The sequence below is a fragment of the Eretmochelys imbricata genome, chromosome 13 (genome assembly GCF_965152235.1).
Source record: "Eretmochelys imbricata isolate rEreImb1 chromosome 13, rEreImb1.hap1, whole genome shotgun sequence".
NCBI lineage: Eukaryota > Metazoa > Chordata > Testudines > Cheloniidae > Eretmochelys > Eretmochelys imbricata.
The window spans coordinates 26831808-26859747 of NC_135584.1; the positions used below are offsets into that span (position 1 = coordinate 26831808).

At 40.7% G+C, this 27940-nt stretch overlaps 1 protein-coding gene across 1 annotated transcript; it reads left to right on the forward strand.

The window, feature by feature from the left end:
* Positions 1-100: 100 nt before the first annotated feature.
* On the forward strand, positions 101-27087 carry EIF2S2 (eukaryotic translation initiation factor 2 subunit beta). Its single transcript, XM_077831784.1, has 9 exons — positions 101-286; positions 14254-14434; positions 16235-16338; positions 17601-17736; positions 18112-18212; positions 20444-20592; positions 22345-22401; positions 23953-24038; positions 25094-27087. Exons 1-9 carry the CDS (start codon positions 272-274, stop codon positions 25267-25269), a joined length of 1005 nt encoding a protein of 334 aa, XP_077687910.1. The 5' UTR covers positions 101-271; the 3' UTR covers positions 25270-27087.
* The last annotated feature ends 853 nt before the right edge of the window (positions 27088-27940 follow it).

A 27940-nucleotide genomic window follows, 5' to 3' on the forward strand; every position in this document is an offset into this window, starting at 1 on the left:
GCGACCGCCTAGTCCCAGGCGCACGCGCACCACGAGAACTACAGCTCCCGAGAACCCTTGCGGCCGGGCTGGGGTGCCTGCTGCGCTTGCGTATATCCGGGGCTCGGCGGCTCTGCACGGTCGCTGATGCAAGAGAGCTGAGCGCGGCGGCTGCAGCACCTTCGGGAGGCGACGGACTGGCTCTGTGAGCGGCGTCGTAGTAGTGACCGGCTTCGGTGACTGACCCTTCTCCGTCTCCGTAGCGCGCGCTGTGCGAGCCCGGCCCTCAGCCATGTCGGGAGACGAGGTGAGGAGCTCCCAGCCTCAGGCCTGCGCCGCCGCCATGTGGGGAGCTGGGCCTGAGGCCTGCGCCGCCGCCATGTGGGGAGCCGGGCCCGGGGCCTGGGCCGGAGCAGGGAGGGGCTGGGCGCGGGTTGCTCCGCGCGGGGCTTGTCCCGGGGTTGTGAGGGAGCTGGAGCGGGGCTTGTATTTCTTCTCCCGGCCCCTGCTGGGCGTGTGGAGCGGGGCCTGGCGGGGTGGTGCCTGCCGCTCCGCGGGTGGGAGGGGGCTTGGCCTCCCCTGCTCGGGGGAGGGGGGATTGTGGCGGGGACTGCGCTTGTCTTCCTGTGCGGACGGCCCTCGTTTCTGCACGATGGGCTAGGGCCTCTGCTGGGAATGGAGGCTTCAGGCCTGCCCAGGAGGGGTGGGTGGGAGGGAGCCTGCCTGGGCGAGGGGGTGTCCCTTTTTGGAAAAAGGGGTTTGCTGTCTGGATCTCTGAGATACTAAAGAGAAATAGTTTCCTTTCCCAGAAAAAAAGGGAGGGGGGGGCGGAAGGAATTTTAAAAACTGGACTCCAGACCCTGGTTGGCTACTAGTCTTTGTAGATGAGATATGACCCGTTCATTGGATACCGTGCAGCAATTGACAAAGGTGTTTGCTCTGGTGCCAAGTGCTGCTTCCCTCCCACCCCAGTAGTTTGTCAGTGGGTGAGCTTTATAACATGGGTAATAGTGATTATATGTGGGGGCGAATGGCTACATTGTTTTGATATGGGCCAGACAAAGTTGGTTTCACTTGCTAAAAACCAACAACATTTCTTGACTGTTGATTGATGAAAACTGGAGCCTCGAACAATGTCGTGTTGCTCCTGCTTGCATCAGTTAATAACGGGAAATAATACTCAGTTTTTTGTAGTGTTTTTCCTGTTTTTTTTTTTTTTCTGGGAGGGAAGGAAGCCTTTATTTGCAGAGGAGTTGCAATGGTGTGGGTGGAATGGGGAGGGGTGCTTTCCTCTAGTCGATAGCACCTTAATCTTCTTCCTTTTTAATACTTAAAGAACACCTATTTAGGCCTGGTCTACACACAGTGTTTGTACTAGTATAATTATTTTGTGTATAGGTGTGAGTTTTTTTTGCCAGTATCATTACACCAGTTCAATTCCTTGTGTGGACACAGATATTATGGTATAAAGATGTGTTTAACTGATATGGCTTATTCCCATTCCTGTATGGGAATAAACTATACCGATATAAGGCACCTTTATACTGGTATCACTATCCATGCTGGGATGATGTATGTGTGCAACTCAGTTTGTTTCTCTTTAACTTCTTCAAAAAAATGAAGTTTAAGCTACTATTAATTGGAGGGTGAACCACACACATTGCAACCCCTGTTTCCAGGTCAAGGCTAGCTTCTCACTCCAAATACTCCAGAATTTACTGGCTTCTAACTGATGCAAGCAGGGGCCAAATGACCACTGAAGACCATGAGCTACATCAGTAGTTCAAATAGGGGCTAATTCCAAGTGTAGACAAGACTTAAGCTCACTAACTGGAAGTTAGATGTACTTTTTCAGTTGCTACCAAACATATCCCCTAGTTTCAGTTGAGTTCTCCTCCCTTGTGAACCGCTCCAGGGCTTGCCTCTACTGCTAGCTTTGTCAGTTTCAGTGCTCCCCACAGTATTCTGAATAGCACAAGTGTAAACAGACTTGCAGCTCTGGAGTTTTCACTTTGTTGCAGCTTGCAAAAGCTTTAAGCTACAGTACAGGCACTAAAACTGTCCTAGGCAGACATTACACTGGTTTACACTCGTCACATCTACCTAGACGCCAAGTTTCATGCAGCTTTGTGTAACACTATGTCAGTAATGACTTAATTTGCTTATTTACAGTGTTACATAAATAACTTTAAAATCCTGTTGATGAAAGGTACAGAACTATTTGATCTCTGATGAAGGGAGTCACCTTCATCTATAGGGCAGCAGCAGGGCAAGTTTCATGCACACTACTTTGCTATGGCTAACACGGACAGTTCATCTCCATCATGGATGCAGTTATGGCCTCTGTCAACCTGTTACTTAGTGCAAACCATGGTGGAAAATTTGTGATAGGAGAGGACCTCAATATGAAATGAGTATGAGCGTATCACATATACACTGGATGGGAACAATTTTTAGTGCCTGAGCTGGGCTGGATTCAAACTGGTGACGGGTTCTACAGTTCTTTGATAATGCTCTGGGTCATCCAGTCCCCAAATAAGAACTACTGACATACCTTCAAGAATGAAGCTTCCTTTCTTTGTCAGTGGGTCACAACTATTTGTGAGACAGCAGTGGAATGTTTAGCATCACGATTCTTGGGTCTTACTCCTGGCTTTGGGAGAAAACTGTGATCTAGTATCAGAGTAGCAGCAGTGTTAATCTGTATTCGCAAAAAGAAAAGGAGTACTTGTGGCACCTTAGAGACTAACAAATTTATTTGAGCATAAGCTTGCATCCGATGAAGTGAGCTCACAAAAGCTTATGCTCAAATAAATTTGTTAGTCTCTAAGGTGCCACAAGTACTCCTTTTTCTTTTTGTGATCTAGTAGGTAGAGCTGTGGTTACAGCCAGGCTAGCTAAGCATATAATTTGGTACATTGATTCTAAAAGGCAGAGTGGATAAGACTTAATTTTGTCATATTGGCGACCTGGGTTCTATTCCCAGCTGTGCTTGAAGTTACCTTGTGATGCTCCTCTTAGTCATCTTGTTTGTAAAATGAAGGGAATGATAGTTGCCTATCTCCCAGACTAAGGGAGTTAGGCCTTGGTCAGTAACAAGGGTTGTGAACCACACAGAAATATTAACAGCACTCAGTGGAAGAGGCAAGACCAAAACTCATTACCTCCTGGCTTCCATCCCAGTGCTCCTTCCCACAAGTCAAAACTTGAGATTCCCCTGCTTCCCTCTCCCCAAATTATGCAAGCAGGTGTGACAGGGCTGCCAAATGGATGTGGCCACTTGTCAATTCTGCATCTGGAAGATTCTCTTTGGAGCCCCTAGGACTAGATAGTTACATTTTCATAAACAATAGTTTAGGCTCTGCAAATGTGATGCATCTTATGAAAATTTCCTACATGATATAGGCAGCTAGAATTTTCAAACCTTGATATTTGAAACAATTAAACTGGCTAAACACATCAGAGTGATGTTAAAGGCCTAAAATACAAACTGAAAAAGTGCATCTAACTTCCAGTTAGTGAACTTAGGTCTTGCGTACACTTGGAGTTAGCCCCTGGTGTAGCTCATGGTCTTCAGTGGTCATTTGGCCCCTGCTTGCAGCAGTTAGAAGCCAGTAAATTCTGGAGTATTTTGGGTGGGAAGCTAGCCTTGACCTGGAAACAGGTTGCAATGTGGGTTGTTCACACTCCAATCAATAGTAGCTTAACCTTCATTTTTTTTAAAGCAGTCAGAGACACAAACCCAACTGAAACTAGGGAATAAGTAAGCCCCAGCTGAATCAGCCAGCATGTGATGAAATCATAGGGACTAGCCCACTCTTGCTGTGTTGAGAGGCTCTTAGTTGGGAGGAAGGAACAATAGTGTGTGGCAGAGGGTGGTCTTCATATTTATTAGCCAGACGGCATGGGATCCAGTGACAGCACTATCATAAGAATCTCAGTATGTTCTGCATTCCCTGCAATTTGGGAGTTGCATTGTCTTCTTACCTGAGTGTTGCCTTTGGACAGTGGGACCCTCACTTTTTCCTATTGTCTCTAAGTAGATTTAGTTTTCTTTGGCTATGAGGACTCTGAATTTGGGGGGGGGGTGTGTGTAGTAGGGGGAGTGGATATATGTGGGATTGAACAGGGGGGAGAGAGGGTCTGAATTAGGAAGGATTAATGTAGTTGAGAGACTTTGGCTATGTCTAAGCTACCGCTGGTTTGATGCATTGACGATTGATTTAGCAGGTCTAGTGAAAACCCACTAAATCGACTGCAGATCGCTCTCCAGTTTATCCCAGTACTCCACCATGAATGGGGAAGAGTAAGGTAAGTCGATGGGGGAGAGTCTCCCGTCGACCCAGTGCAGTGTAGACACCGCAGTAAATCGACCTAAGCTGTGTCGACTCCAGCTACATTATTAGGACAATTTACACGGTAGTGTAGACATAGCCTTTGGGGGAAAATGGGAGGAGAAATGGGGTAGAAAATAATAGAGGAGATGGTACGTAGAGCAGCATAGGGAAAGAATAATGTAAGTGGCTTTTAGGTTGTAAGCTCTGTGGGACAGGGACGGTTACTTTTTGTTTGTACAGTGCCTAGCACAATGGGACCAGCCTGGTTAAGATCTTTAGGTACTCATCATCATGGCAAATTCAAATAGGATGTTGCCTACTTGCAGATCAAGTGCCACTTGGATCAGTCTCTGGCTAGATCCTTAGTGTGGTCTGGCTGAATATTTAGTTAGATCCCTCACTGGAAATCTTATCATGCCATGTAATCTTGGCATCCCTGTGATTGCTGGGCTTGTAGTGGCATGCCTTGGTAAACAGGTTTTGGAAGTTGGCCATTTCTAATGAGGTCTCTAGGTGCTACTACTATTTAAATATAAAAATAGTGGGAGAGAGCAGGAAACAAGGAAGCTCTATAATCTTATTTAGTAAGTTTGCATGCTTCTTATTGCAATCCCTGATTGGAGCTCTTAGGTGATACAAATAATTATACTGCAAACAATACAGGAAAAGATGCATCATAAAGGAAAAAAAGTGCAGTGAAGCGTGGGGGGGAGGCGAAGAGAGAAAAGATTGAGGTACTTTTAAAAACGTGTATTCAATAGGAAGTTTAGGTGCAGGGGACTTTGCTTGGGAAAAAAGATGGCAGCACAGATAGCCAAGCAGTCAGGGTGACAGCTTAGGCTTTGTTTAAACAGGAAATTGCACTGGTTTCACTTAAATTAGTTTTTACACTCCTTTAATGCATGTAATAGATATGTAACTGTTGAGGCATAGGGCTAGTGTATTTCTGCGTGTGGGTTATCATTTCCTCACCTTCGGATATCCGCACATAGAATCATAGAATATCAGGGTTGGAAAGGACCTCAGGAGGTCATCTAGTTCAACCCCCTGCTCAAAGCAGGACCAGTCCCCAGTTTTTGCCCCAGATCTCAAATGGCCCCCCCAAGGATTGAACTCGCAACCCTGTATTTAGCAGGCCAATGCTCAAACCACTGAGCTATCCCTCCCCCACAATGATTCAGGCTACTTCTGAATTTTGTTTGTGGTCAAATCTACCTACAGATTATAATCATACCTTTCCTGCCCACAAATCTAGCATTATGTTTTTATTCTGGACAGAAATCTTAAGCTTCCTGCCTTTCTCTCATTCCATTTTGACTTGTGAGCTTCCCAGGTGCCTCTTTAGCAGCAGCACTTCCCAGCAGAATTTGAAACCTTGTATTATGCCATGAGTCTTCCCAATAAATTTTTTTATTGTACACATCTCTAGTGTTCGAGTGCTTTACAGAAGGGAGATGCAGCTGACTCCTTTTTAAATGACAAACTCCATTGCAATCTATTTAAGCCTCTTAGGCTGGATCTACATAAGCAAACTTTTGGTGACAAATGTCTAAATCTACAGTACATTTTCCACCGTTGGTACCACTAGTGGAGCTTGCTGAATTACAGCTGGGAAGTTTTAGTGCAAACAAGACATTAGTGATCAAAATCCAATAAGCTGACTTTTTATATAGGGTTTGACAGAGCTCTTAGTTACTTGGGAAATGCCTCTGAATGGGTGACTCTGTAGCCTAACTTGTATTTGATAGTAAAAGTCATAGTACACGATTGGGCTTCCCCTTATTCACGTAAACAAATCTGTGTCTTAAAAGAAATCGTGGAGGATTTCCTTTACAGATCCCCCAAAGGATGCTTTCCCACCTGGAGGCAGCCAGAGTGCAGTGTGCTTGGCTGTGCATGACTTTCGCTGCCATGATGCTCCACCTGCACACTTGGCTGAAGGAGTGGTGTCCTAAGAGCGGCCTATAGCAGCTTGATGCCTACTGCAGAATCTCCCAAATTATAGGAATCCCCAGGTAGGGAGATGTGGGGAATTTCTGGCAGGCAAAACAAACTATGGAACAGAACAGGGCTGAGTTTGGCCCTGTATTTATGTGAGAAGTTACAAAGGGTTTACTTCTGGTGTCTTACAACATATCCTCATTAAAATGAGTCATAAGTAGGGCTGTCAAGCAATTAAAAAAGTTAATCTCTATTAATCGCACTGTTAATAATAGAATATCATTTAAATATTTTTGGATGTTTTCTACATTGTCAAATATATTGATTTCAGTTACAACACAGAATACAAAGTGTGTAGTGCTCACTTATTTTTGATTACAAATATTTGCACTGTAAAAAATGAAAGAAATAGTATATTTCAATTAATCTAATACAAGTACTGTAATGCAATCTCTTTATAATGAAAGTTGAACTTACAAATGTAGAATTATGTACAAAAAACAACTGCATTCAAAAATAAAACCATGTAAAACCTTAAAACATATAAGTCCACTCAGTTCTACTTCAGTCAACTGCTCAGACAAACAAGTTTGGTTACAACTTGCAGGAGATAAAACGCTGCCCATGTCTTGTTTACAATGTTACCTGAAAGCGAGAACAGGCATTTGCATGGCACTGTTGTAGCCAGCATCGCAAGATATTTACGTGCCAGATGCGCTAAAGATTCATATGTCCCTTCATGCTTCAGCCGCCATTCCAGAATATATGCGTCCATGCTGATGATGGATTCTGCTTGATAATGATCCAAAGCAAAGTGGACTGACTCAATTTCATTTTCATCATCTGTGTCAGATGCCACCAGCAGAAGGTTGATTTTCTTTTTTGGTGGTTCAGGTTCTGTAGTTTCCACATCGGAGCGTTGGTCTTTTAAGACATCTGAAAGCATTCTCCACACTTTGTCCCTCTCAGATTTTGGAAGGCACTTCAGATTCTTCGAGCTTGGGTCGAGTGCTGTATCTGTCCTTAGAAATCACACGTTGGTAACTTCTTTGCGTTTTGTCAAATCTGCTGTGAAAGTGTACTTAAAACGAATGTGTGGTATGTCATCATCCGAGACTCATATAACATGAAATATATGGCAGAAAGTGGGTAAAACAGAAGAGGAGACGTACAATTCTCCCCCAAGGAGTTGAGTCACAAATTTAATTAACGCATTCTTTTAACGAGCATCATCAGCATGGAAGCATGTCCTCTGGGATGGTGGCCGAAGCATGTCCTCTGGGATGGTGGCCGAAGCATGAAGGGGCATGTGAATATTTAGCAAATATCGCACGTAAATACCTTGCAACGCCGGCTACAAAAGTGCCATGCGAACGCCTGTTCTCACTTTCAGGTGACATTATAAATAAGCAGTATCTCCCATAAATGTAAACAAACTTGTTTGTCTTGGCAATTGGCTGAGCAAGAAGTAGGACTGAGTGGACTTGCAGGCTCTAAAGTTTTACATTGTTTTGTTTTTGAGTGCAGTTATGTAACAAAAAGAAATCTACATTTGTAAGTTATACTTTCATGGTAAAGAGATGCACTACAGTACTTGTACGAGGTGAATTGAAAAATACTATTTCTTTTGGTTATCATTTTTACAGTGCTAATATTTGTAATAAAAATAATATAAAGTGATCACTGTACATCTTGTATTCTGTGTTGTAATAAAAATCAATACATTTGAAAATGTAGAAAAACATCCAAAATTTCTAATAAACAATAGAACACCAATTGAAATTTAGCAGTGCGATTAATTGCAGTTAATTTTTTTTAATCACAGTTAATTTTTTTGAGTTAATCGCAAGTTAACTGCGATTTAAGTGACAGCCCTAGTCAGAAGATATAATCCTGAAACTAGCATTATGTTTATATGCAGCCAACTCTAGAATTGTGGAATATGTTATCTATGCAGAATGTCTTCCCTCTTAGCTGATCATACAGTTGGTCAAAATTGAGGAAGCTGGGGCAAAATGTAACTTTCAAAGTTGATTCCAAATGATTGCGCACTTCAAGGCGGAGAGAATGATTCACAAGTGTGTATTGCTTAATAATATTACTAGAGGAGGAGTATAGTTTACAAGGGGTTGGAATGTGCAAACATCTTGTAAAAGACATTCAAGCACAGACTTTATCAGCTGGTTATACAGAAACACTTAAAAAGCTTATAGTTTGAGAACTTCAGTCCTCAGTCTCATGTACCTGCAGCACACATGCAGTATCTGTATATTGCTTATACTTCAGATTATAGCCAACATGTGAAGTCTGTCTTACTTCAGTAGCTTAGCACAGTGCTCTGTGAACTGGCCTGCATAATAAATGTGTTGAGACCCAGGCAATGAGGGATTGGGAAAAGTGTGGAACAGTGTAGAATTACAAGAGGTATGTCCATGAAAAGAAATCTTGTATAACCATTATCTTACTAGAATAACATAAGGAATGAGGTTAGTAGCTAAATACACAAGTGTAAAAATCTTAATTTGTAGATCTGTTGGATAACTAAGTTACAAGGCAACAAAAGTCACTAACATAACATGCTAGTGGTTCTGACAGTGCTACTTACTAGGGCAAGGCTGTGAATGAACTCTGTCCTGGTGGGTTGTTGCATCAGTGGCCTCAACCTGAATGTGATGCTGTCACATTTAATAATAGGGTAAAAAGAAAAGGAGTACTTGTGGCACCTTAGAGCAGCGAGCTGTAGCTTACGAAAGTTTATGCTCAAATAAATTGGTTATTCTCTAAGGTGCCACAGGTCCTCTTCTTTTTACAAATACAGACTAACACGGCTGCTACTCTGAAACCAATAATAGGGTAGATACCCATGTGGAACAAAATGACTGGCAGACCAAATAGGTCTATAATGTCAGGAGTAGGGTGGATAAAAATCAATGATTTAAAAAAAAAAAAAGGTGGGGGAGGATTTTTTTATTTAAATCAGATTTTTTTGATACAGTGCTTTTTGTGGAAAACTAAGATGCATTATAGCTCAAATATCTCATCATGGAATAGGGATTGTAGATTCTATAGTATGAGACAATATATTCATGTAATATTTAAGAAAAGTTTTCTAAATGATTTCCAATTGTTCATGGATTAGGGACTCAATTTTAAGGGGTTCCAGGGGCTTCTGTGTAGATTATTTAGGTTAATCTTTCTATCTACCCGGTGGGACTTGGTGATCCGGCTAGAACAGTGGTCTCCAAACTTCTTGACTTGCGCACCCCCAGGGCTAGCTCTGGGGAAGAAAAAAAAAACTGCTGCCGGCGTGCCGCCGAAGACGGAGCGGGGAGAGCCGAGCTGCCGCTGCCGGCACTCCTCCTGCCACGCACCCTCACGGATGGTCTTGTGCACCCCACTTTGGAGACCACTGGTCTAGAAGATACCATCAGAGATGCTTGTTTTTCACCGTTCTCAAACTGTGGATTTGTGCCTCCAGAGATAACGTGTTTGTTAACAGCAAAAATGTTTTAAAATAAATTAATGTATAGAGGTGAGAAAAAAACAAGACCTCAACCCTATAATCCATCTGCAAATTTGTGTACACAGAGTCAGTCCCTCACCTCTCTAAAAGTGCAAAGTTTCAAAAAGTTCAATGAATAGAAAATTGGTGGTGATGGAATAGATCTGGATAAGAAGAAGTCTGGAGATAAATGTGAGAAGGGAGGACAGGCAGTAGAAACAAAAGTTTGAGTAGGATATTCCAGAAGTTTTGAGGTCTTTCTGAGTGTAGCCTTCATTGATTTGAGATCTACCATACCATTCTCTCACTAGAAGGGAAAACCTGAAATGGCAGCAGGCCTTAAAGTCCTAGTTTGGGAATGAGAACCATTCAAGAAATATGTTTGCTTGTGATGTTTTAAAGAAAGTCATACCAGTGAACTGGTGAAAGTCATCACTTAAGTACTTGGATTCAGAGACTGTTGAATTGATGATCTCACTTTTAACAGCAGTAGCTGCTTCTGCTGGTGTAGAAAGAATATTTTCTTCCTTTGGACTAATTAATTCCAAATTGAGAAATCGTTTGGGACCTTAAAAAGCCGGAAAGCTTGTTTTTCTTTTCCAGATTATGAACAAATAAGAAAATGAAGGTGAAGATGACTGAGTTAGCTGCAGAAGCCAATATTTTAAGTTTCTTATGTTGACCTGGCTGACATAGTTGATTTGATTTTTGTGGGTTTTTGTAAATATTTCATTTAACTATTTTAGTTAAAAACAGTTTTAACAAAAACAAACCTGATTTTAAAAAACTTGATTGTTTAAATTCAAAAATTCATATGCTTGTTTTGTTGTATGTTTGCTGTTGAAGAAAAAAATCCAGAATACATAATGTTGTTTTAGTTAAATAAAACAATTTAACTGTCTGTCTGGTGATGTTCACCTCCTAATACAGCATGGCAAGAAAATCCTCCAAATATTAATGATAGTTCATCTCCCAGTGACTTCATAAATATCTGCTTCAATTACCTTTGGTAAATGAAATAACCAAACAATCATTCATTTTCTGATATAGCTGTAAAACTAATCTGAAAAGCTTTCAAAATAAATCACTTAAATGTATAGTGTGTACCTTCTAAAAATATCTTTGAGTTGTGAAGAATATGTATTAAGGTTATAACAACCTACAAGAATGCACTTTTATGTAGAAAACCATGATTAAATCGAGTCTTCCTGACTAGTGATTTAAATCATGGTTTAAATCAAATCTACCCTGGTCAGGACTAAACTGAGAGGCAAAATATTAAGGTACGATAGAAATTTAACAGCTTTCTAAAAGAAACAAACTGTGTGGTTATACCAAATGCTCATGTTCCTCAGATGCTGGAGTGGAAGGAGAAAAGGAGTACTTGTGGCACCTTAGAGACTAACCAATTTATTTGAGCATAAGCTTTCGTGAGCTACAGCTCACTTCATCGGATGCATACTGTGGAAAGTGTAGATGATCTTTTTATACACACAAAGCATGAAAAAATACCTCCCCCCACCCCACTCTCCTGCTGGTAATAGCTTATGTAAAGTGATCACTCTCCTTACAATGTGTATGATAATTAAGGTGGGCCATTTCCAGCACAAATCCAGGGTTTAACAAGAACGTCTGAGGAGGGGGAGGGAGGGTAGGAAAAAACAAGGGGAGATAGGTTACCTTGCATAATGACTTAGCCACTCCTAGTCTCTATTCAAGCCTAAGTTAATTGTATCCAATTTGCAAATGAATTCCAATTCAACAGTCTCTCGCTGGAATCTGGATTTGAAGTTTTTTTGTTGTAATATTGCAACTTTCATGTCTGTAATCGCGTGACCAGAGAGATTGAAGTGTTCTCCGACTGGTTTATGAATGTTATAATTCTTGACATCTGATTTGTGTCCATTTATTCTTTTACGTAGAGACTGTCCAGTTTGACCAATGTACATGGCAGAGGGGCATTGCTGGCACATGATGGCATAGATCACATTGGTGGATGTGCAGGTGAACGAGCCTCTGATAGTGTGGCTGATGTTATTAAGCCCTGTGATGGTGTCCCCTGAATAGATATGTAGGCACAGTTGGCAACTGGCTTTGTTGCAAGGATAGGTTCCTGGGTTAGTGGTTCTGTTGTGTGGTATGTGGTTGCTGGTGAGTATTTGCCTACAGACAGCCCCCCCAACCTGAAGCAAGGACTGGCCTGTCTCCCAAGATTTGTGAGAGTGTTGGGTCATCCTTCAGGATAGGTTGTAGATCCTTAATAATGCGTTGGAGGGGTTTTAGTTGGGGGCTGAAGGTGACGGCTAGTGGCGTTCTGTTATTTTCTTTGTTAGGCCTGTCCTGTAGTAGGTGACTTCTGGTTACTCTTCTGGCTCTGTCAATCTGTTTCTTCACTTCCGCAGGTGAGTATTGTAGTTGTAAGAATGCTTGATAGAGATCTTGTAGGTGTTTGTCTCTGTCTGAGGGGTTGGAGCAAATGTGGTTGTATCGTAGAGCTTGGCTGTAGACAATGGATCGTGTGGTGTGGTCTGGGTGAAAGCTGGAGGCATGTAGGTAGGAATAGCGGTCAGTAGGTTTCCAGTATAGGGTGGTGGTTATGTGACTATCGTTTATTAGCACTGTAGTGTCCAGGAAGTGGATCTCTTGTGTGGACTGGACCAGGCTGAGGTTGATGGTGGGATGGAAATTGTTGAAATCATGGTGGAATTCCTCAAGGGTTTCTTTTCCATGAGTCCAGATGATGATGTCATCAATATAGCGCAAGTAGAGTAGGGGCGTTAGGGGATGAGAGCTGAGGAAGCGTTGTTCTAAGTCAGCCATAAAAGTGTTGGCATACTGTGGGGCCATGCGGGTACCCATAGCAGTGCCGCTGATTTGAAGGTATACATTGTCCCCAAATGTAAAATAGTTATGAGTAAGGACAAAGTCACAAAGTTCAGCCACCAGGTTAGCTGTGATATTATCGGGGATAGTGTTCTTGACAGCTTGTAGTCCATCTTTGTGTGGAATGTTGGTGTAGAGGGCTTCTGCATCCATAGTGGCCAGGATGGTGTTATCAGGAAGATCACCGATGGATTGTAGTTTCCTCAGGAAGTCAGTGGTGTCTCGAAGGTAGCTGGGAGTGCTGGTAGCGTAGGGCCTGAGGAGGGAGTGGAAGGGTGGCTCAGTATTGAGGGGACTAGTCTGGAATGTGCAGGGCCAGATTTAGTTTCCTCTTCAGCCCCCGACTTCTTGTGTGACCTTGAGCAAACCACATAGTTTCTTTGTGCCTCAGTTCCCCATTTGTAAAATGAAAATAATCCTTTATTGTCTCACAAGGGTGGTGTTAGGATAAATACGCCAAAGAGCATCAGATGCCCCAGTACTGATTAATTGAGGTCACATAAATATTCTAGGTTGAGATCATCGTTTTGTACATGGAACAAACTGATAAAGTGCTGAAAATAGAAATGCAGCTGGAGACCAATCTACCCTAAGGCTCCCGACTCTAATACCTGTTCAGCTGAACTCAGGGTTGATAAAAATAGATTTTTTTTTATTTAAATCCAGATTTTTTATTTTGTTTAAAATTATAAGTTTTTCTCTTTAAAAATAAACTTGTTCAAAATGAAATTGGAATTTAAATCAAAATATGTTAAGGCCTAAACCATTTACAATCACAAAATGTTTAAATAAAAAATAAGTATGCTGAATCCATGAGCCTCTATTAAAAACTTTGAGTTAAAGGTTGCTTTTCTATATAAAGAGAGATGTTCTCCTGATTCTGACTTTTGAGGTCAAGCTCCAGAAATATGGCACAATAGGTCATGGGCCATATTAAGGGATTGGTCTGTGGGGGATATAGGGGCTGTGCTACTGGGTGCAAGAGACTGGCAAAGACATCAGAGGCATTGGGACCCAGTCTCTGACTCCAGGAGACCCCATCATGTACCTCGTCTCTAGGTAGCAAAAAGATGTACCAAATATAGTGTAAAGGCTTCATTTAGTTAGAAATCTACATATTCAGAGGCTATATCAGCCAATGACAATTCACTGTACTATGGAAAAGTTAATCAAAATCTGTTTAAGGCTTTCCACGTGTGTGATTTAAATCCTCATTTAACTCAATCCACCCTGGCTCAACTGATTTTTAAAATAGCTGGAAACGTTTGAAAAATTTCACTAAGTGTGGACAAAACCAAAGAGCCTTAGTACTAGAATAAAAGATTACTTTAGAGATGTGTCCTGGGACAAACATTCATCGTGCTTCTAAACAAGCACTTGCAGTCATGTTAACTTGGACTAGTTGTCAGCTAACTCAAGTTAAAACAGAACCATAAATTATAGTCTAGACAAACTCCCACTTGGGACCAAAGTTTAAGAACTACTGAGTTAGCTGAAAAGAGTAGTATACAATAGCCTCTTTCAGAGTAACCTGCATAAAGTCTGCTGGTGCTACTGTAACAAATTAAATGATGGTAAATAAGGTTGCTAATGAACACTTGACTTTTACAGATGATTTTTGATCCCACTATGAGCAAGAAGAAGAAGAAAAAGAAGAAGCCCTTCATGCTTGATGAAGAAGGAGGAGAGACACAAGCAGAAGAGACACAGTTGTCAGAAACAAAAGAAGTGGAACCAGAACCAACAGAGGACAAAGATATAGAAGCTGATGAAGAGGACAGTAGGAAGAAAGGTATAGTGAAACATTTCAGTTGGCAGTTTCAAAACACAGCTTCCATCTGTGTGTCTTCAGGGCAAGGGCTATGTATAAAGTACATGAAGACAGCTGACCACAGTGAGGCCCTGGTTCTGATTGGGCTTCTAGGTACTGCTGTAACACAAATATGTAAAAGTGTGATTTCTTCTCTCTCTTTCTTGAGCTTGTCTGCTGTACTCCTATAAGCAAAATGGTGTCTTAATTTACAAAAACTCTGCTTTCTCCACTGCAACTGAAGTCTTTGTCATGAACAAAATTGAGAGGTGCTCTAAAACTGCCAAAATTCTTGTGATGTGCTCTATTATAGTTCTAGTGCTTTGTATTCTGAGCCCATTTAATGTAGAGCTGGAAAGCAGTTGCAATAATTCCAGAGTAACCGTAAAAATTAGGATGGGAAATACTCAAAACCATTGCAAGACAAGTTTTTCTTGGTGCCCTGGTTGATGACAATAGCCAGTTAATCTAATATTGTACTCTTCAAGATCTTGCAAGAAATAGCTTGCAGATGTATTTGACTCACTTTAACTGAAGTTAGCCATATTGAGATGATCTGATAACATGAAGTAAACTGAAGGGACATTACTAACTTAAAATCACATTTGTGTGTAGAATTAACCTGTTGCTTTTAACACCTAAGATGATTGAAAAGGCAATTTTATCTCTTTTCCACATTAATTTTTTTGTGAAGTCAAGGTTCTCTATGAAAAGCACAAACTTTCCTTTCTGTGGTCAGTTTCCCCTTGTGTGAAGAACAGCAACAGGGAAGATGAGAAAATATTTAAAATAAATAGTATGCGACAAATATTGTCAAGGGGTATTCTGTGGCATGTGTAGCATTTGTAACTACTAAACTAGCTACTTTTTTTTTAACTTGACTAGTTTATCCTAGTGAGTAGGTGTCACAGGTATGTTTTTTAGAATTCATATCTGAACCAGAATACTTAGGGTATGTCTATACTGCAATTTAAGCGCAGGGTTAGTGGGACTTGAGTCAGCTGACCCATGTTAGGGAACCATGGGCTTGAGCATCCCCATTTTATTTTAACCCTATGTTAAGACTTTTTTCTAACAGGTGCTCAAATCTAGGGCTCTGGCATCCACACTGCGGTGCGCAGACCTGAGTCAAAGTAACCATATCCCAGAGTCCCTAGTACACACCTCCCTCCCCTTTCTTCTCCTTTCTTTCACCCCCACGTGGCTGCTCTAGTCCTAGGACTGTGGTGCACTGTGGGGAAAAATGTGTACTGCCTGCCCTGAATGTTACCAGTTGATCACTTTGCTCTCCATTACAAACCAAGGAGGCTCTCTGATAGTGTGCTTGCAGATTGGAGATCAGAAGATAGTCAGTTAACACTGACTTAAGCTGCTGCCATTGGCAAAGGTAGGGGGTGGTGGTGGTTCCTGTTTTCAGGACTGGATTGCAGATTGTTGGGATAGAGAGGACTAAGGAAATTGTCCCATGAAATGGTGGGATACTCCCAGCTGACTTCTGGGACCTGAGTCGTGTCCAACTGTGTCTAAACTGCAAAACAATATGGCTCGTACTCTGGGTCCTGGCTTAACTTAAAACTCAAGCTCAGACCTTCCAGCCCTACAGGGTCCTGGAACCATGGGTCCAAGCCCTGAGTTAGTGCAACTGTAGTGTAGATGTGGGGGGAGGTTAGGCTTGAATCCGGGTTCAAGCATGGGCTTGCGTTGCAATGTAGACATACCCTTAGTTTCTACACTGGTAACATGGTTACTAAGCCTGGTCTTTTCAACTTTCTGGTTTTTTAGATGCATCAGATGACCTGGATGACCTAAACTTCTTCAACCAAAAGAAAAAGAAGAAGAAAACAAAAAAGATGTTTGATATAGATGAAGCAGAAGAGGGTGTAAAGGTCAATTTATAAAGATATGACCTAGTTTGTATAATTAAATCCAGTTGGGCTTACTGAAAATTCCCCCTTTCCTCATCCACATGTGTCCTTGTCCTGTGCCTGCATCTCACCCTTCCATTCTTTTAAGATTGACAGTTCAGGAATTCCTTGGCAGTCTGTCATCTTAATTAGCCAATGGATCACTATTAAATGATATACAGTGTTCCCTTTATGTACACTTTGGGACTCTGTGTGTGTATATATATTTTACACACACACACACACCCCCCCAATCTGGTGTTCAGGGTTATAATTTCATTATTGTTTTTTGATTTGAGAAAAGTAACATGGATAACACCAGAAGCCACATGCATTAAGTTGCACTGAAGGTCAACTTTTCAAATGTAGGGCTAATAGTTTCTCCTGTAAAATCTTTGTTTCTGGTCCTCATGATTTCTTTAAACATTGGGTGCAATTCAGGGACTCCAGGGAGAGTGTTTGGTATTTTTACTCTTGACTCCTGTTTTTATAAATCTGACAAGTAAATGTATCACGTTTCAATATGGCTGATAAGCCTAAAGAGCAGCAGAGCAAGAATATATGCTACACAATTTGCACATTTTTCTGCCCTATACCCAAAGGGAAAAAACTTCACCTCTGACCTTCACAGCACATCTAAGCTCTGTTGTTCTGTGTTCTTTAGATGTTCAAGAATTTCTTTACGTGTAGCGAGAGCAGGATTGGAGGAAAACTTTGCCTTCAGTTTCTCTGACACATGAGGTCTCTTGCCTTCGTTGTGTGTCACGTTGTGTGTCAGTGTGGCTGGAAGCCTCTGATAAGTCAAAGGTATTATGTGACCCTGTACTGGTCAATAGTTCAAAAACTACTAATCGGCTGCAGTAGGGAATGGCCATAGTTGGTCACATGACCCCATGTTAGCTAAACTGTTCAGCAATCCAAGGAAATAAAATAAACCCTATTCTTAAAAAAATAAAGGCTAGACTTTTATATCCACAAACGCTGATTTGCACATGTGCACCAGAAGATGCACCCCAGCTGTGCATGCAAAGTTGTGCATTTAAAAATCTGGCCCCAAATTCCATCTCAATAGTGTAACTAGCAAGGGAAAGTTGGACACCTGCCTTTAGCATAACCTAGATCACTCCTTCAAACTTAAATCTGTCATATTTAAGAATTGCTAAGGATATTCTGTCTCACTTCCAGCATGCTATGTTGGTTGTCACTTTCTTATGTTCTGGCTGAATTTTTTTTTCTTTTTGTAGGATTTAAAAATCGAAGGTGATGTGCAAGAACCGGTGGAACCAGAAGATGACCTTGATATCATGCTTGGCAACAAAAAGAAAAAGAAGAAAAATGTGAAGTTTCCAGATGAAGAAGAAATATTGGAAAAGGATGAAGGTAAAAGTACAACCAACTTACCAAGAGTTTAAGTCCTGGCTTGTGCTGCTGCTGAAAGTGGGTAATCTTGCAAATAAAGTATACTTATTGCCTAAATAGGCAGTTTTTTAGTTAAAATGCCATCTCCTTGTTTTGGGATTTTCCATTTTAAGGTTTAGCAGCAAATAATATCTCAGTAGTGGAGCCATATGGTCCTTGTTTATATTCTGGTCATCTCCGTAAATGTGTGGAGGAAAACTTCGGCTCATAACACACATTTCTTGGGAATTTTCTTGGACACAGTGCTCATGCTTGTTTCTAGCAGCATGTACAAGAAGTCCACCTTTTTTAACAACTTGTGCTTCGTGAATCTCAAACAACTTTCCTTGTTCACAGCTCTGGAGGATGAAGACAGCAAAAAAGATGATGGAATTTCTTTTAGCTTTCATACTGGACCTGCATGGGCAGGTTCAGAAAGGGACTACACGTATGATGAGGTAAAGTTAAAAATGCTTTCCAAATTGTTTCCCAAATCCAGCTATACGAATGCTAATTAATTAATGTCCATGTATTCTGTTTCTAATTTAATCCTTAGGTATATATGATCAAAGATTTCTGGAAACATTAACAAAAATAACTAGAAACATAAAATTGCTTTAAAAATATAAAACAAGAACCTGATCCTGTAATCAGATCCATCTGGGAAGACCCCTGTGCTCCACCACTGACTTCATTAGGATTTGTGTGGATCAAATTATGGGATTTGTGCCCATGTGTGAAAAAGCTTGTGTGCTGCTTTAACTAATTTATAAAGTGTAAATGTTTCCCTCAAGAAAGGTCAATAATCATTTAAACAAATTTGTATTATGCATGCTAAAAGCAAGTTTTAGACCAAGATTCATAGATTCCAAAGCCAGAAGGTAACATTGTGATCATCTAGTCTGACCTATTGTATAACACGGGCCATAGAATTTCCCCAAAATAATTCCTAGAGCCGATCTTCTAGAAAAACATCTGATCTTGATTTAAAAATTGTCAGTGATGGTGACTCTATCATGACCTTGGTAAACTACTCCAGTGGTTAATTACTTTTTCTCTCAAAATTTATACATTATTTCCAGTCTGAATTTCTCCATTTTCAACTTCCAGCTATTGGATTGTGTTATACCTTTGTTTGCTAGATTGAAGAGCCCATTATTAAAAATGTGTTTCCCATGATAGTGGAAGATAAGTCATTTTGGGAAACAAAGTGCAAAAACTAAGTGTCAGAGGGCTTTTTATACGCAATGTTGCGGGCATGTTGGTTCCAGGATATTAGAGAGACAATGTGGGTGAGGACCAACTTCTGTTGATGAAAGAAACAAGCTTACGAGCTTATGCAGAGCTTTTCTTTAGGTCTGGGAAATGTACTGAGAGTGTAACAGCTAAATACAGATTGTTTTGAGTATAAGTAGTTAACACACATTTCCAGGGACCATTTGGGGGAAGTGGCCAGTTTACACCTCTTCAGTCATAGGGGGATGGGAAAAACTTGGGGGAGGAGGGAGGAGTGTGTTGGTTACAGATCGTTATAATAAACCATAAATCCAGTATCTATCAAAGTTATGAATTTAAGCTCCCAGGCTTGTCTTTTGAAGGTATTGTAAAGATGAGGACTGAGAGGCCAGAGAGTGATTGCTTTGTGTAGGACCCGTGGATCTTAAAAGATGTGTTTGTGGGAAGTGTTGATCATCTTATCAGTGGAGATATAGCTACAGGTTTTGCATCTGTTGTTCTGGCAGGGTCTGGTGCCACTTTTAGTTGGTGTATCCTTGTCTGTGGGGAGCTTACTTCTGATGAGCGTGGAGAAGTTGGGAGGGAGTTGGGGAGGGAGGAGAGACGGTTATTTGAAGGCCAGACGAGTGGTTTAGGAAAGATTTCTTTCAGGATTTGGTTGATTATGGGTTGTAACTGTTTAATACCCTGTATGGGATCCAGTGTAGGATGGTAGGTGACAACTAGGGATTGGTGGATGGAGGGGTTTTTATTTCCATATTGCAGCAGGTTCTGTTTGGGTGGTCTGTTCCATGATGTAATCTACTTCTGTGGTGGAGTGTATCCGAATGCCTGACTGTGGAGAACAGATTTCTTGGTGTGCTGGGGGTGGTTACTGGATCTGTGAAGGTAGGTGTGGCGATCTGGGTTGTCTGAAGCTGATCGTGGTGTCCAGGAAGTTGATGCAAGTGTTGGAGTGTGCTAGAGAGAGTTGAATGGATGGGTGGTGGTTGTTGAAGTTGCAGTGGAAATCAGAGGGAGTTTAGGGTCACTTGTCCAGAGGATGCAAATATCATTGAAGTACCTCAGGTATATCATTGGTTTCGTGGTGCATTTCTCCAGAAATTCTTCCTCAAGATGACCCATGAAGAGGTCATAGCATATTGGGGAGCCCTAATGGTACCATGTTTTGGACAAAGTGCATGTTGAATGTAAAATTGTAATGGATGAATTTAGTGGGGGGGTGTCTGGTGTTTTAAACATGTAGTTGAAAGTATGCTGGGGAAAAAAGTACATTGTTAGAAGTTCAGTCTGGCAGAAATATGGTTTTAAATGCTATACCACTTAGTTCCACGGTAGTGGGAAAATTATAAACATCTCTAGACATAAAATACAGCAGTATAAAACGTTTTGTGGACGGCAGGATAAATTGTTAAAGGTACGCGTATTGATGTAAACGTGTCTGTTCCTGCAGTTGCTGAATCGAGTATTTAACATAATGCGGGAAAAGAATCCGGACATGGTAGCTGGAGAAAAAAGAAAATTTGTCATGAAACCTCCACAGGTTGTAAGAGTAGGAACCAAGAAAACGTCATTTGTCAACTTTACAGATATCTGTAAACTGTAAGTTTGGCAGCTTTTAAGATCTCTTGGGGGCTCAAGGCAGGAAATACTGTAGCCTTCCTGTAGTCCATAGTTAGTGATTGTCTAACTGCATGGACTTGCAAAAAGCTATATTAAACTATTAATCACTAAAAGTTGTAAATGACACAATTGGACACAATACACCATTTGAGGCCTCACCAGTGCCAAGCAGAGTGGGACAGTTACGTTCTGTGTTTTATATACAGTAAAGCCTCAGAGTTACAAACACCAGAGTTACAAACTGATTAGTCAACCACACACCTCGTTTGGAACCAGAAGTACACAATCAGCATCAGAGACAAAAAAAAAAAGAAAATATAGTACTGTGTTAAATGAAAATTATTTAAAGGGGAAAGCAGCATTTTTATTCTGCATAGTAAAGTTTCAAAGCTGTTTTAAAGCAATATTCAGTTGTAAACTTTTGAAAAAACAACCATAATGTTTTGGGCAGATTTATGAACATTTCATAGTTAAGAATAACGTCCATTCCTGAGGTGTTTGTAACTCTGAGGTTCTACTGTACAACACTCCTGTTGATACACCTCAGAGCCTTTTGCAACTGCTTTACCTTGACTCTTACAAATTGTGGATCACAAATCGAAACTCCTCAGATCCATGTGAGGAGTATCACTGCTTAGCTAGTTATTCCCCATTTTGCTTTGTGCATTTGATTTTTTTCCTTTCTAAGTCTAGTACTTGAACTTGTCTCCATTGAATTTCATTTTGTTGATTTCAGACCAGTTCTCCAATTTGTCCAGGCCATTTTGAATGGGATGTACATAACATTTCAAACAGTAACCATGTAACCAATTAAAATTCTGTCAGCTACACAGTTGAATGTTTACCCGGAGAGCTTTTTGGGGGGGGAGGAGGGGAGCTGCAGCCCCTCCCCCCCACGTTTTACACAGAGCTCCGCTGCTGTCCCCGTGCCTGGGGCTATGATGCCTCCCGGCATCATGGCACGCTCGAGGTCCCGGCAGCCCGGAGGAACCCCGGACCCTGGGTGGAGTTTAACCATTAACAAAACCCAGGAAGTATCAAGCTTATTGGTTAATCGGTTGAACTCTTACATCCCTAATTCTAATCCTGTCCTCCAAAATGCTTGTAGCCTCTGCCAGCTTTGTGTCATTTATAAATTTTATAAGCATACTCTTTACTCCATTATCCAGGTCATTAATGAAACGATTAGGACCCAGGACTGACCCCTAGATGTGCTCTCCCAGTTGTACAGCAAACCAGGGATGACTATTTTTTAATAGTTTTTCAAGCAGTTGTGCACCCACCTTATAGTAACTTCATCTATACCACATTTCCCTAGTTTATATATGAAAATGTCATGTGGGAGGGTGTCAAAAGCCTTACTAAAATCACAATATATCACTTTTGCTGTTTCCTATCCACTAGGCCAGTAACGCTGTCAAAAAGGGGAATTAGGTTGGTTTGGCATAATTCATTCTTGACAGATCCATGCTGGCAATTCCCTATAACTCTGTTATCCTCTTGGTGCTTACGAATTGATTGTTTAATAATTTGTTACAGTATCTTTCCAGGTATTGAAGTTAGGCTGACTGGTCTATAATTCTTGCTATTCCAGAGATAAAATCAGAGCCCTGTTTGTGGCAACACCTTTTACAGGCTTGCCATTCTGAGAAGTTCTTATCTATTGTGATTCTTAAATATCAAGTTCTTCTGAAAGGTGGAGGTTAAAAATAACTTTACTTTTATTTTTAGATTGCATCGTCAGCCAAAACATCTCCTGGCATTTTTGTTGGCTGAATTGGGTACAAGGTAAGTAGCTTGTACTTACGCTTTTGAGTGCCTTCCTCCTCCCCACTCCTTTTTCTTATCCAAGTATGCCTTGGTTTAGCGGTCCTGATGTACATATTTGAGCATGCTTTCTTCCCTCTAATGGTGAGAGTGGAAATGCAACATGGTAACTCTCCTTTCCCTTCAAGAGCCTCTGTGGCAGGGGTTCTCACAACAAATTTTTTGGTGGCCTCAGAGTGCGGCCACCACCTCTTGCTGGTGGCTGCTCTGACAGTTTTTCCTAAAATACTTAATTAACGTTAGGAAAAACAAACATACATAGGTACATGTCCAAATCATTGTAATCTATCTATGTAGGGTGGTGGGGGTTTTTTGGGGTTTTTTTTTTTGTACAGACTCAATAATAATAGTATGCAGTTGTCTCTATCCTTTATTGGACCTAAACAGAATAGAAACGCAAATAAGGTGCTTTGAACGTTCTTGTCATTTTTCTTATTGTTTCTGTTGCTTTTTTTAGACTTGCTAGCTACTAAGTGTGCTATGAAAAGTAATATTAACAAGCATACAGATATCACTTTTCACAACAGACTTACTCAGCCCCAGTGAGCCTGGGGACAAATTAAGTCTTGGATGGGGAGGTAGGTACAGAGGCAGCAGGGGTCAGGAGTGATAGGGCACTGGGGGAGGCAGTGGGGGGCAGAGGTAATGGAGGGATGAGCTTGGGGCCAGAGCCCATCACCACGCAGCCAGGGAATGGAGCTCGAAGCCCCATGGCTGGTGGCCACATTTTGAGAAATGCTGCTCTATGCCGTGTGTGGTTAAGTTGGTCTGGTAGGTCAGGGAGGAGTTGTAACTAACAGGATAGTTCATAAACCATCTATCATTGTATAAAAGAACACTTTATGGATGGATTTTGTATTACCTGTTTTCAGATTGCACAGTAGTCACTAGCTGTCTACAAAAGACAAGCATGGGTAGACTTATGTGCTATTATCTGCAGATATACAGAGAACTGAATAGCCTAGATCACAAAATGCGTGACTAATTTTTAATGCCTATTAGTTCAGGGATTGAGCTCCCTTCACCTCAAACTAATCTTACACAAATGCTTCTAAAACTTGGTTTGAAAGATCACTGCTAACATTCTTTCTCGCTTGCATCAGCATGGCTAGAAAAATGGTTTGTTGTAATAGCAGCCACCACAGCACGGTTCAGAGGAAGTTGTTTGTCAGATCAGCAAAAGTACCACGTTCACCATACCATTGAAGAGCTTAAGTATTTTCTGGATTTGTGTGGTGTGCCAATTAAGCTGTCTTATTCACAATAATTATTGCATTGAGGATTTATGCTCAGATGAAGTTGTACTTTGAATCCCTGACCATTAGTGAAATTTTTCAGCAGTTTCTTTTGCACAGATTAAATCTTGCTGATTAGATTGCTTTTATTAAGCAGCTTTGTGCCCAACAGTGCATCAATTGACCTTATTGCATGTTTCAGATCTTGTCCCTTCTTTACAACTTGATATGTTGTTCTGATTTGCACATTACTGAATTCATTTTTCTTTTAAATTAGTGGCTCAATAGACGGTAACAACCAACTTGTAATCAAAGGACGATTCCAACAAAAACAGATAGAAAATGTTTTGAGAAGATACATCAGTAAGTACAATTCCCCCTTCTATAAGTTTCTCTTCCTAGCATCTCCGTTATCTTTAGAAAATTCCTTTTATCCTTACTCAGTCTTGTACATTTAAAGTTTACTCAGTTTCTTATGACCACTAAAATTCAGTACAGTGTCATTTACGTGGAAGTAATCGTTACACCTACATTGATTCATATCTCTCTTTATGATACATTTTGATACCTATTTTCAAGTTGTACATGAGAAGGCTGTCTTTAAACTAGGTCACTGGTATAAAGAAACGGATCATCCGAGCCCAGTTCTGGTCAGGATAAACCTACACAGCTGGAGATACTAAAGAATACATGACTTCTCACTGTGTTATAATGGAGTAATTATAGATTACTTGGTCCTGATAGCAATAAATAAGTGGACTGGAGGGAGGCATTAGTTCAGCTCTATCTGTGGACTGAAAACATGGCGAGAAAGCTAGTGATGATATTGTAGCATTGCTTCCTGCCAGTCTCAGTGACTTTTTTACTTCCTTGCCATGGCAAAGGGCTGATGGAGGGTACTGTAACAGTGACCTCTGAATAATGTATGTTGTACACATTAATCGTTTTACCAATAAAATGTGTGTACTGCTGTTCAAAGGAAGCTTCATGAGATCATCTCCTCTAGCTCTATAGTTGTTGTCATTCCTTTCTATGCAGATCTGACTTTTTTTAAAGCACTACTTTCCTAACGAGGTGTTGAGATCTGGAAATGCTGCCTCAGGAGGGAAGGCATCTGCAGATAGTAAAATATTTTGGTTAGAATCCACTTTTTATAGCATTGGTGTCAGTTGTCAAGGCAGGTAAAACGTACACCTTGTTAGCCCAGGAACTAATAATAATCAGTAGCTTGGCTCTGCTTTTGAAGTCCATGTACTAACCACATTCAACTTCTGCGACACTCCTTAACTGCAAAAGTTTGGTATAGTAGTCATGTTTTAAAAAAAAGATTGAAGTAGCATTTACTACTGAATTGATGCCTCTTCCAGTGATGTCTTAATGCAGTACCTTTCAATTACAACTTAATTTCTTTTCTCCAGAGGAGTATGTTACCTGTCATACGTGTCGGTCACCAGACACAATCCTACAGAAGGACACCAGATTATATTTCTTGCAGTGTGAGACCTGCCATTCTCGCTGCTCCGTTGCCAGCATCAAAACTGGTTTCCAGGCTGTCACAGGCAAGAGAGCACAGCTCCGTGCCAAAGCTAACTAGATTGCTAACTGACACTGGATTTTTGCAAAGTGTTCAGGGGAGATGTGACTGGACAGGTTTACAATCGGAGTGGATTTACCATTGTATTAAAAACAAGATTGTAAAAGATACCAAGATATTTGGCTTTTGATTGGTTGGCCTGTGAAATCCTTGCAAGATGCAGATCCTCAAGCTGTTCACATACATTTGCTCGTTGAATATATTTTACCAACTGTCAGAGAAACGTGATGGGAAAGGAGGTGCTTTTTAATCCATTCATAGACTTCTGTAAAATGCAAGATAAATTAAAGTTATTATAACAGTGACGGTCTTTCATTTGAATTTTTCCTCCAGTTTTTCTCTTAAGTTGTACCTGACAATTGCCATGAACACAATTTTACTATGACTACATGCAGACTATGTTAATGAATTATGTGCAAAGAGCAGGATAAGACTTAAGCACACACTTCAGAGTGTGTTTTTTTTCATCTAGCAAGCTCCTTTTTAGGGAGCCTATAGCTAGAACAGATGAACTAGTTGTTATACAAAAGGGATGCTGGCTGATTCCCAATGGCTATAATAGTCATGTCCATGTGAAAACTGTTCTTTTTCTAATACATGTAAGGATTCCTGGTTACTTTCCCTCACTGCTCTTGTAGTTTCATCCTTTGCTACTATGAGAACTAGCTTATGAAGTGATAAGCTGTTCAGTGTCCGCTTCCCTTAATGTTTGTGTTCATAACCGCTATTAAGGACACTTTATCAATGCAGCTGAACAGTTTAGTACAGTTTATTAAGGAGAAAACATAACCCTTAGGTAGTTCAGAAGATCAGCTCTGGATACCATGTTGGTCCTGAACGTACACCTAGTGAGTTGGTAAACCATTGTAAACGTTCAGTATCACTGTACTAAATTTACAGATTCTGCTACATGAATTTATCTATCTCTTCTTGCTTAGCTCTGTGCTTTTCACCACTTTAAATAACTAATCAAGTTAAATGAAGCAAAAATGAAAAGGGTATCAGTAACTTTTTATTGCGAACTAGCTCCAGTACAATGGAAATGTAAAAATAGTAACTTGAGTTAAAATGTGACACTAGCAGGTATTTTGGGTTCCAGATTTAATATACAAAAGCTGTGTAGTGTAAAACATGCACCTTTCTCCACTAGCAGAAGGTCTTTTTAGAAAAGAGAATTCTGACACTTAAAGAAAAACAAAACAAAAAAAAACCCACTGAACTTAGTGTAGGTCCTACACACATCTGTACACTCATATCTTAATGTCTGGTACATGCAGTAAATGCGGCTGCCTCTTCAGCTTTCTTGTCTAGGAATCTAGTTAAAACTGTTTAAACACTAGCTGGGAATAGGAAGGCATGCTTTCCATTATAGTACTGTCACGTAAAAAATGTGGTTTCTATTTGAATAACTGATCTCTAAAATTGAAGTGTAGTGCCAGTCTAGGGAGTAATTCGGTAGCAGGTTGGTGGCTTGATGGGAGTTGAATGGCTTCCCTGCATGTAACCATAGTATCTATGCACCTAGTGAATGAAGTGTGGATGACCATATTACTGACTCATTTTAAGGCTGAAATTGAAGGGTTTCTGTTCTGAGTTTTTTAATCTTTATTTGTATATATACTAATATACAATCCAGTTTTGCTGGTAAACCATTTTTATTTGCTATTTGAAAACTACTTGACAATACAGTGCAGTTAAAGTCAAGGTTTTATAGCTCGTTTCTTAAAAGCATTTTGAATTTGAAGAGTGAGCTGTAACCAATGTTGGATGTGTCTTTAAGTGAATAAAACCAGGATCAGTGCCTCTTGTGTAACATAAGACTTGTATTGTAGTCTTGTTTTCTTTAACAAATAGTACGGGGCATTCTTCTATTGGAAATGAGGCTGGGGAGTGGGGGCGGCACAGAGCTGTTGGGGTGCACTGAAGTAGTCTTTAAACTGATTTACATTGAAAACAAGCTTGCTTTGTCATAGGTATGAAACCTTTAAAGACTCCTTTGAAATCCAGTAAAAGGAATGAGCTTGGTCTTGAGTTGGTGACATTGTAATGCATTAAACAAGCATGTTTCACCTCCAGGTCCCCAGTGTGGATGCATTTAGAATACCATGTTGCTACTGAATTATCAGTCAATTACGGTATCCGTCAATGGTTTGCATACTTCTATTGTGTGATATTACCAGGTCAGTCTTTGGGGAAAATTCAGAGAGGTTAAGTTGCTGTAGCTTTTTCCTGGCATTGCCCTCCGCCCTTGTCTTGATCCAGTGCACAGTCTTTGGCTTAACTCCTCTCTGCCCCCTTATGACTTAATTCATGGAGAGGAGTTTCTTAAACTAGGATATGTGCATGTTACATGCTCCTGGCAGTGCTGTTTCCTGCTGTGCCTTGTCTTCCAGCCTCTAGCCAACTGTACAGACTTCCTCCTGTTGGCTCATTGGATGAAACCCAGGAGGATGGGTAAGAAGGTGTGGTCACTGAGTGAGATTTTAAAGAGATGAAATCAATGTAACTTACAATCGAAGGGTACCAGGATGTGAATTACACCAGCTTCTGTTTGCCTCAGAATTTGACCCTTTTAAGAGTAGGTTCACTTTGTTTGTCTTCCTATCATTACGTTTGGAGCTCTGTACTTTGTTTAGTCACTAAACCCTGAGCAGATGCAATAGTCACTGTC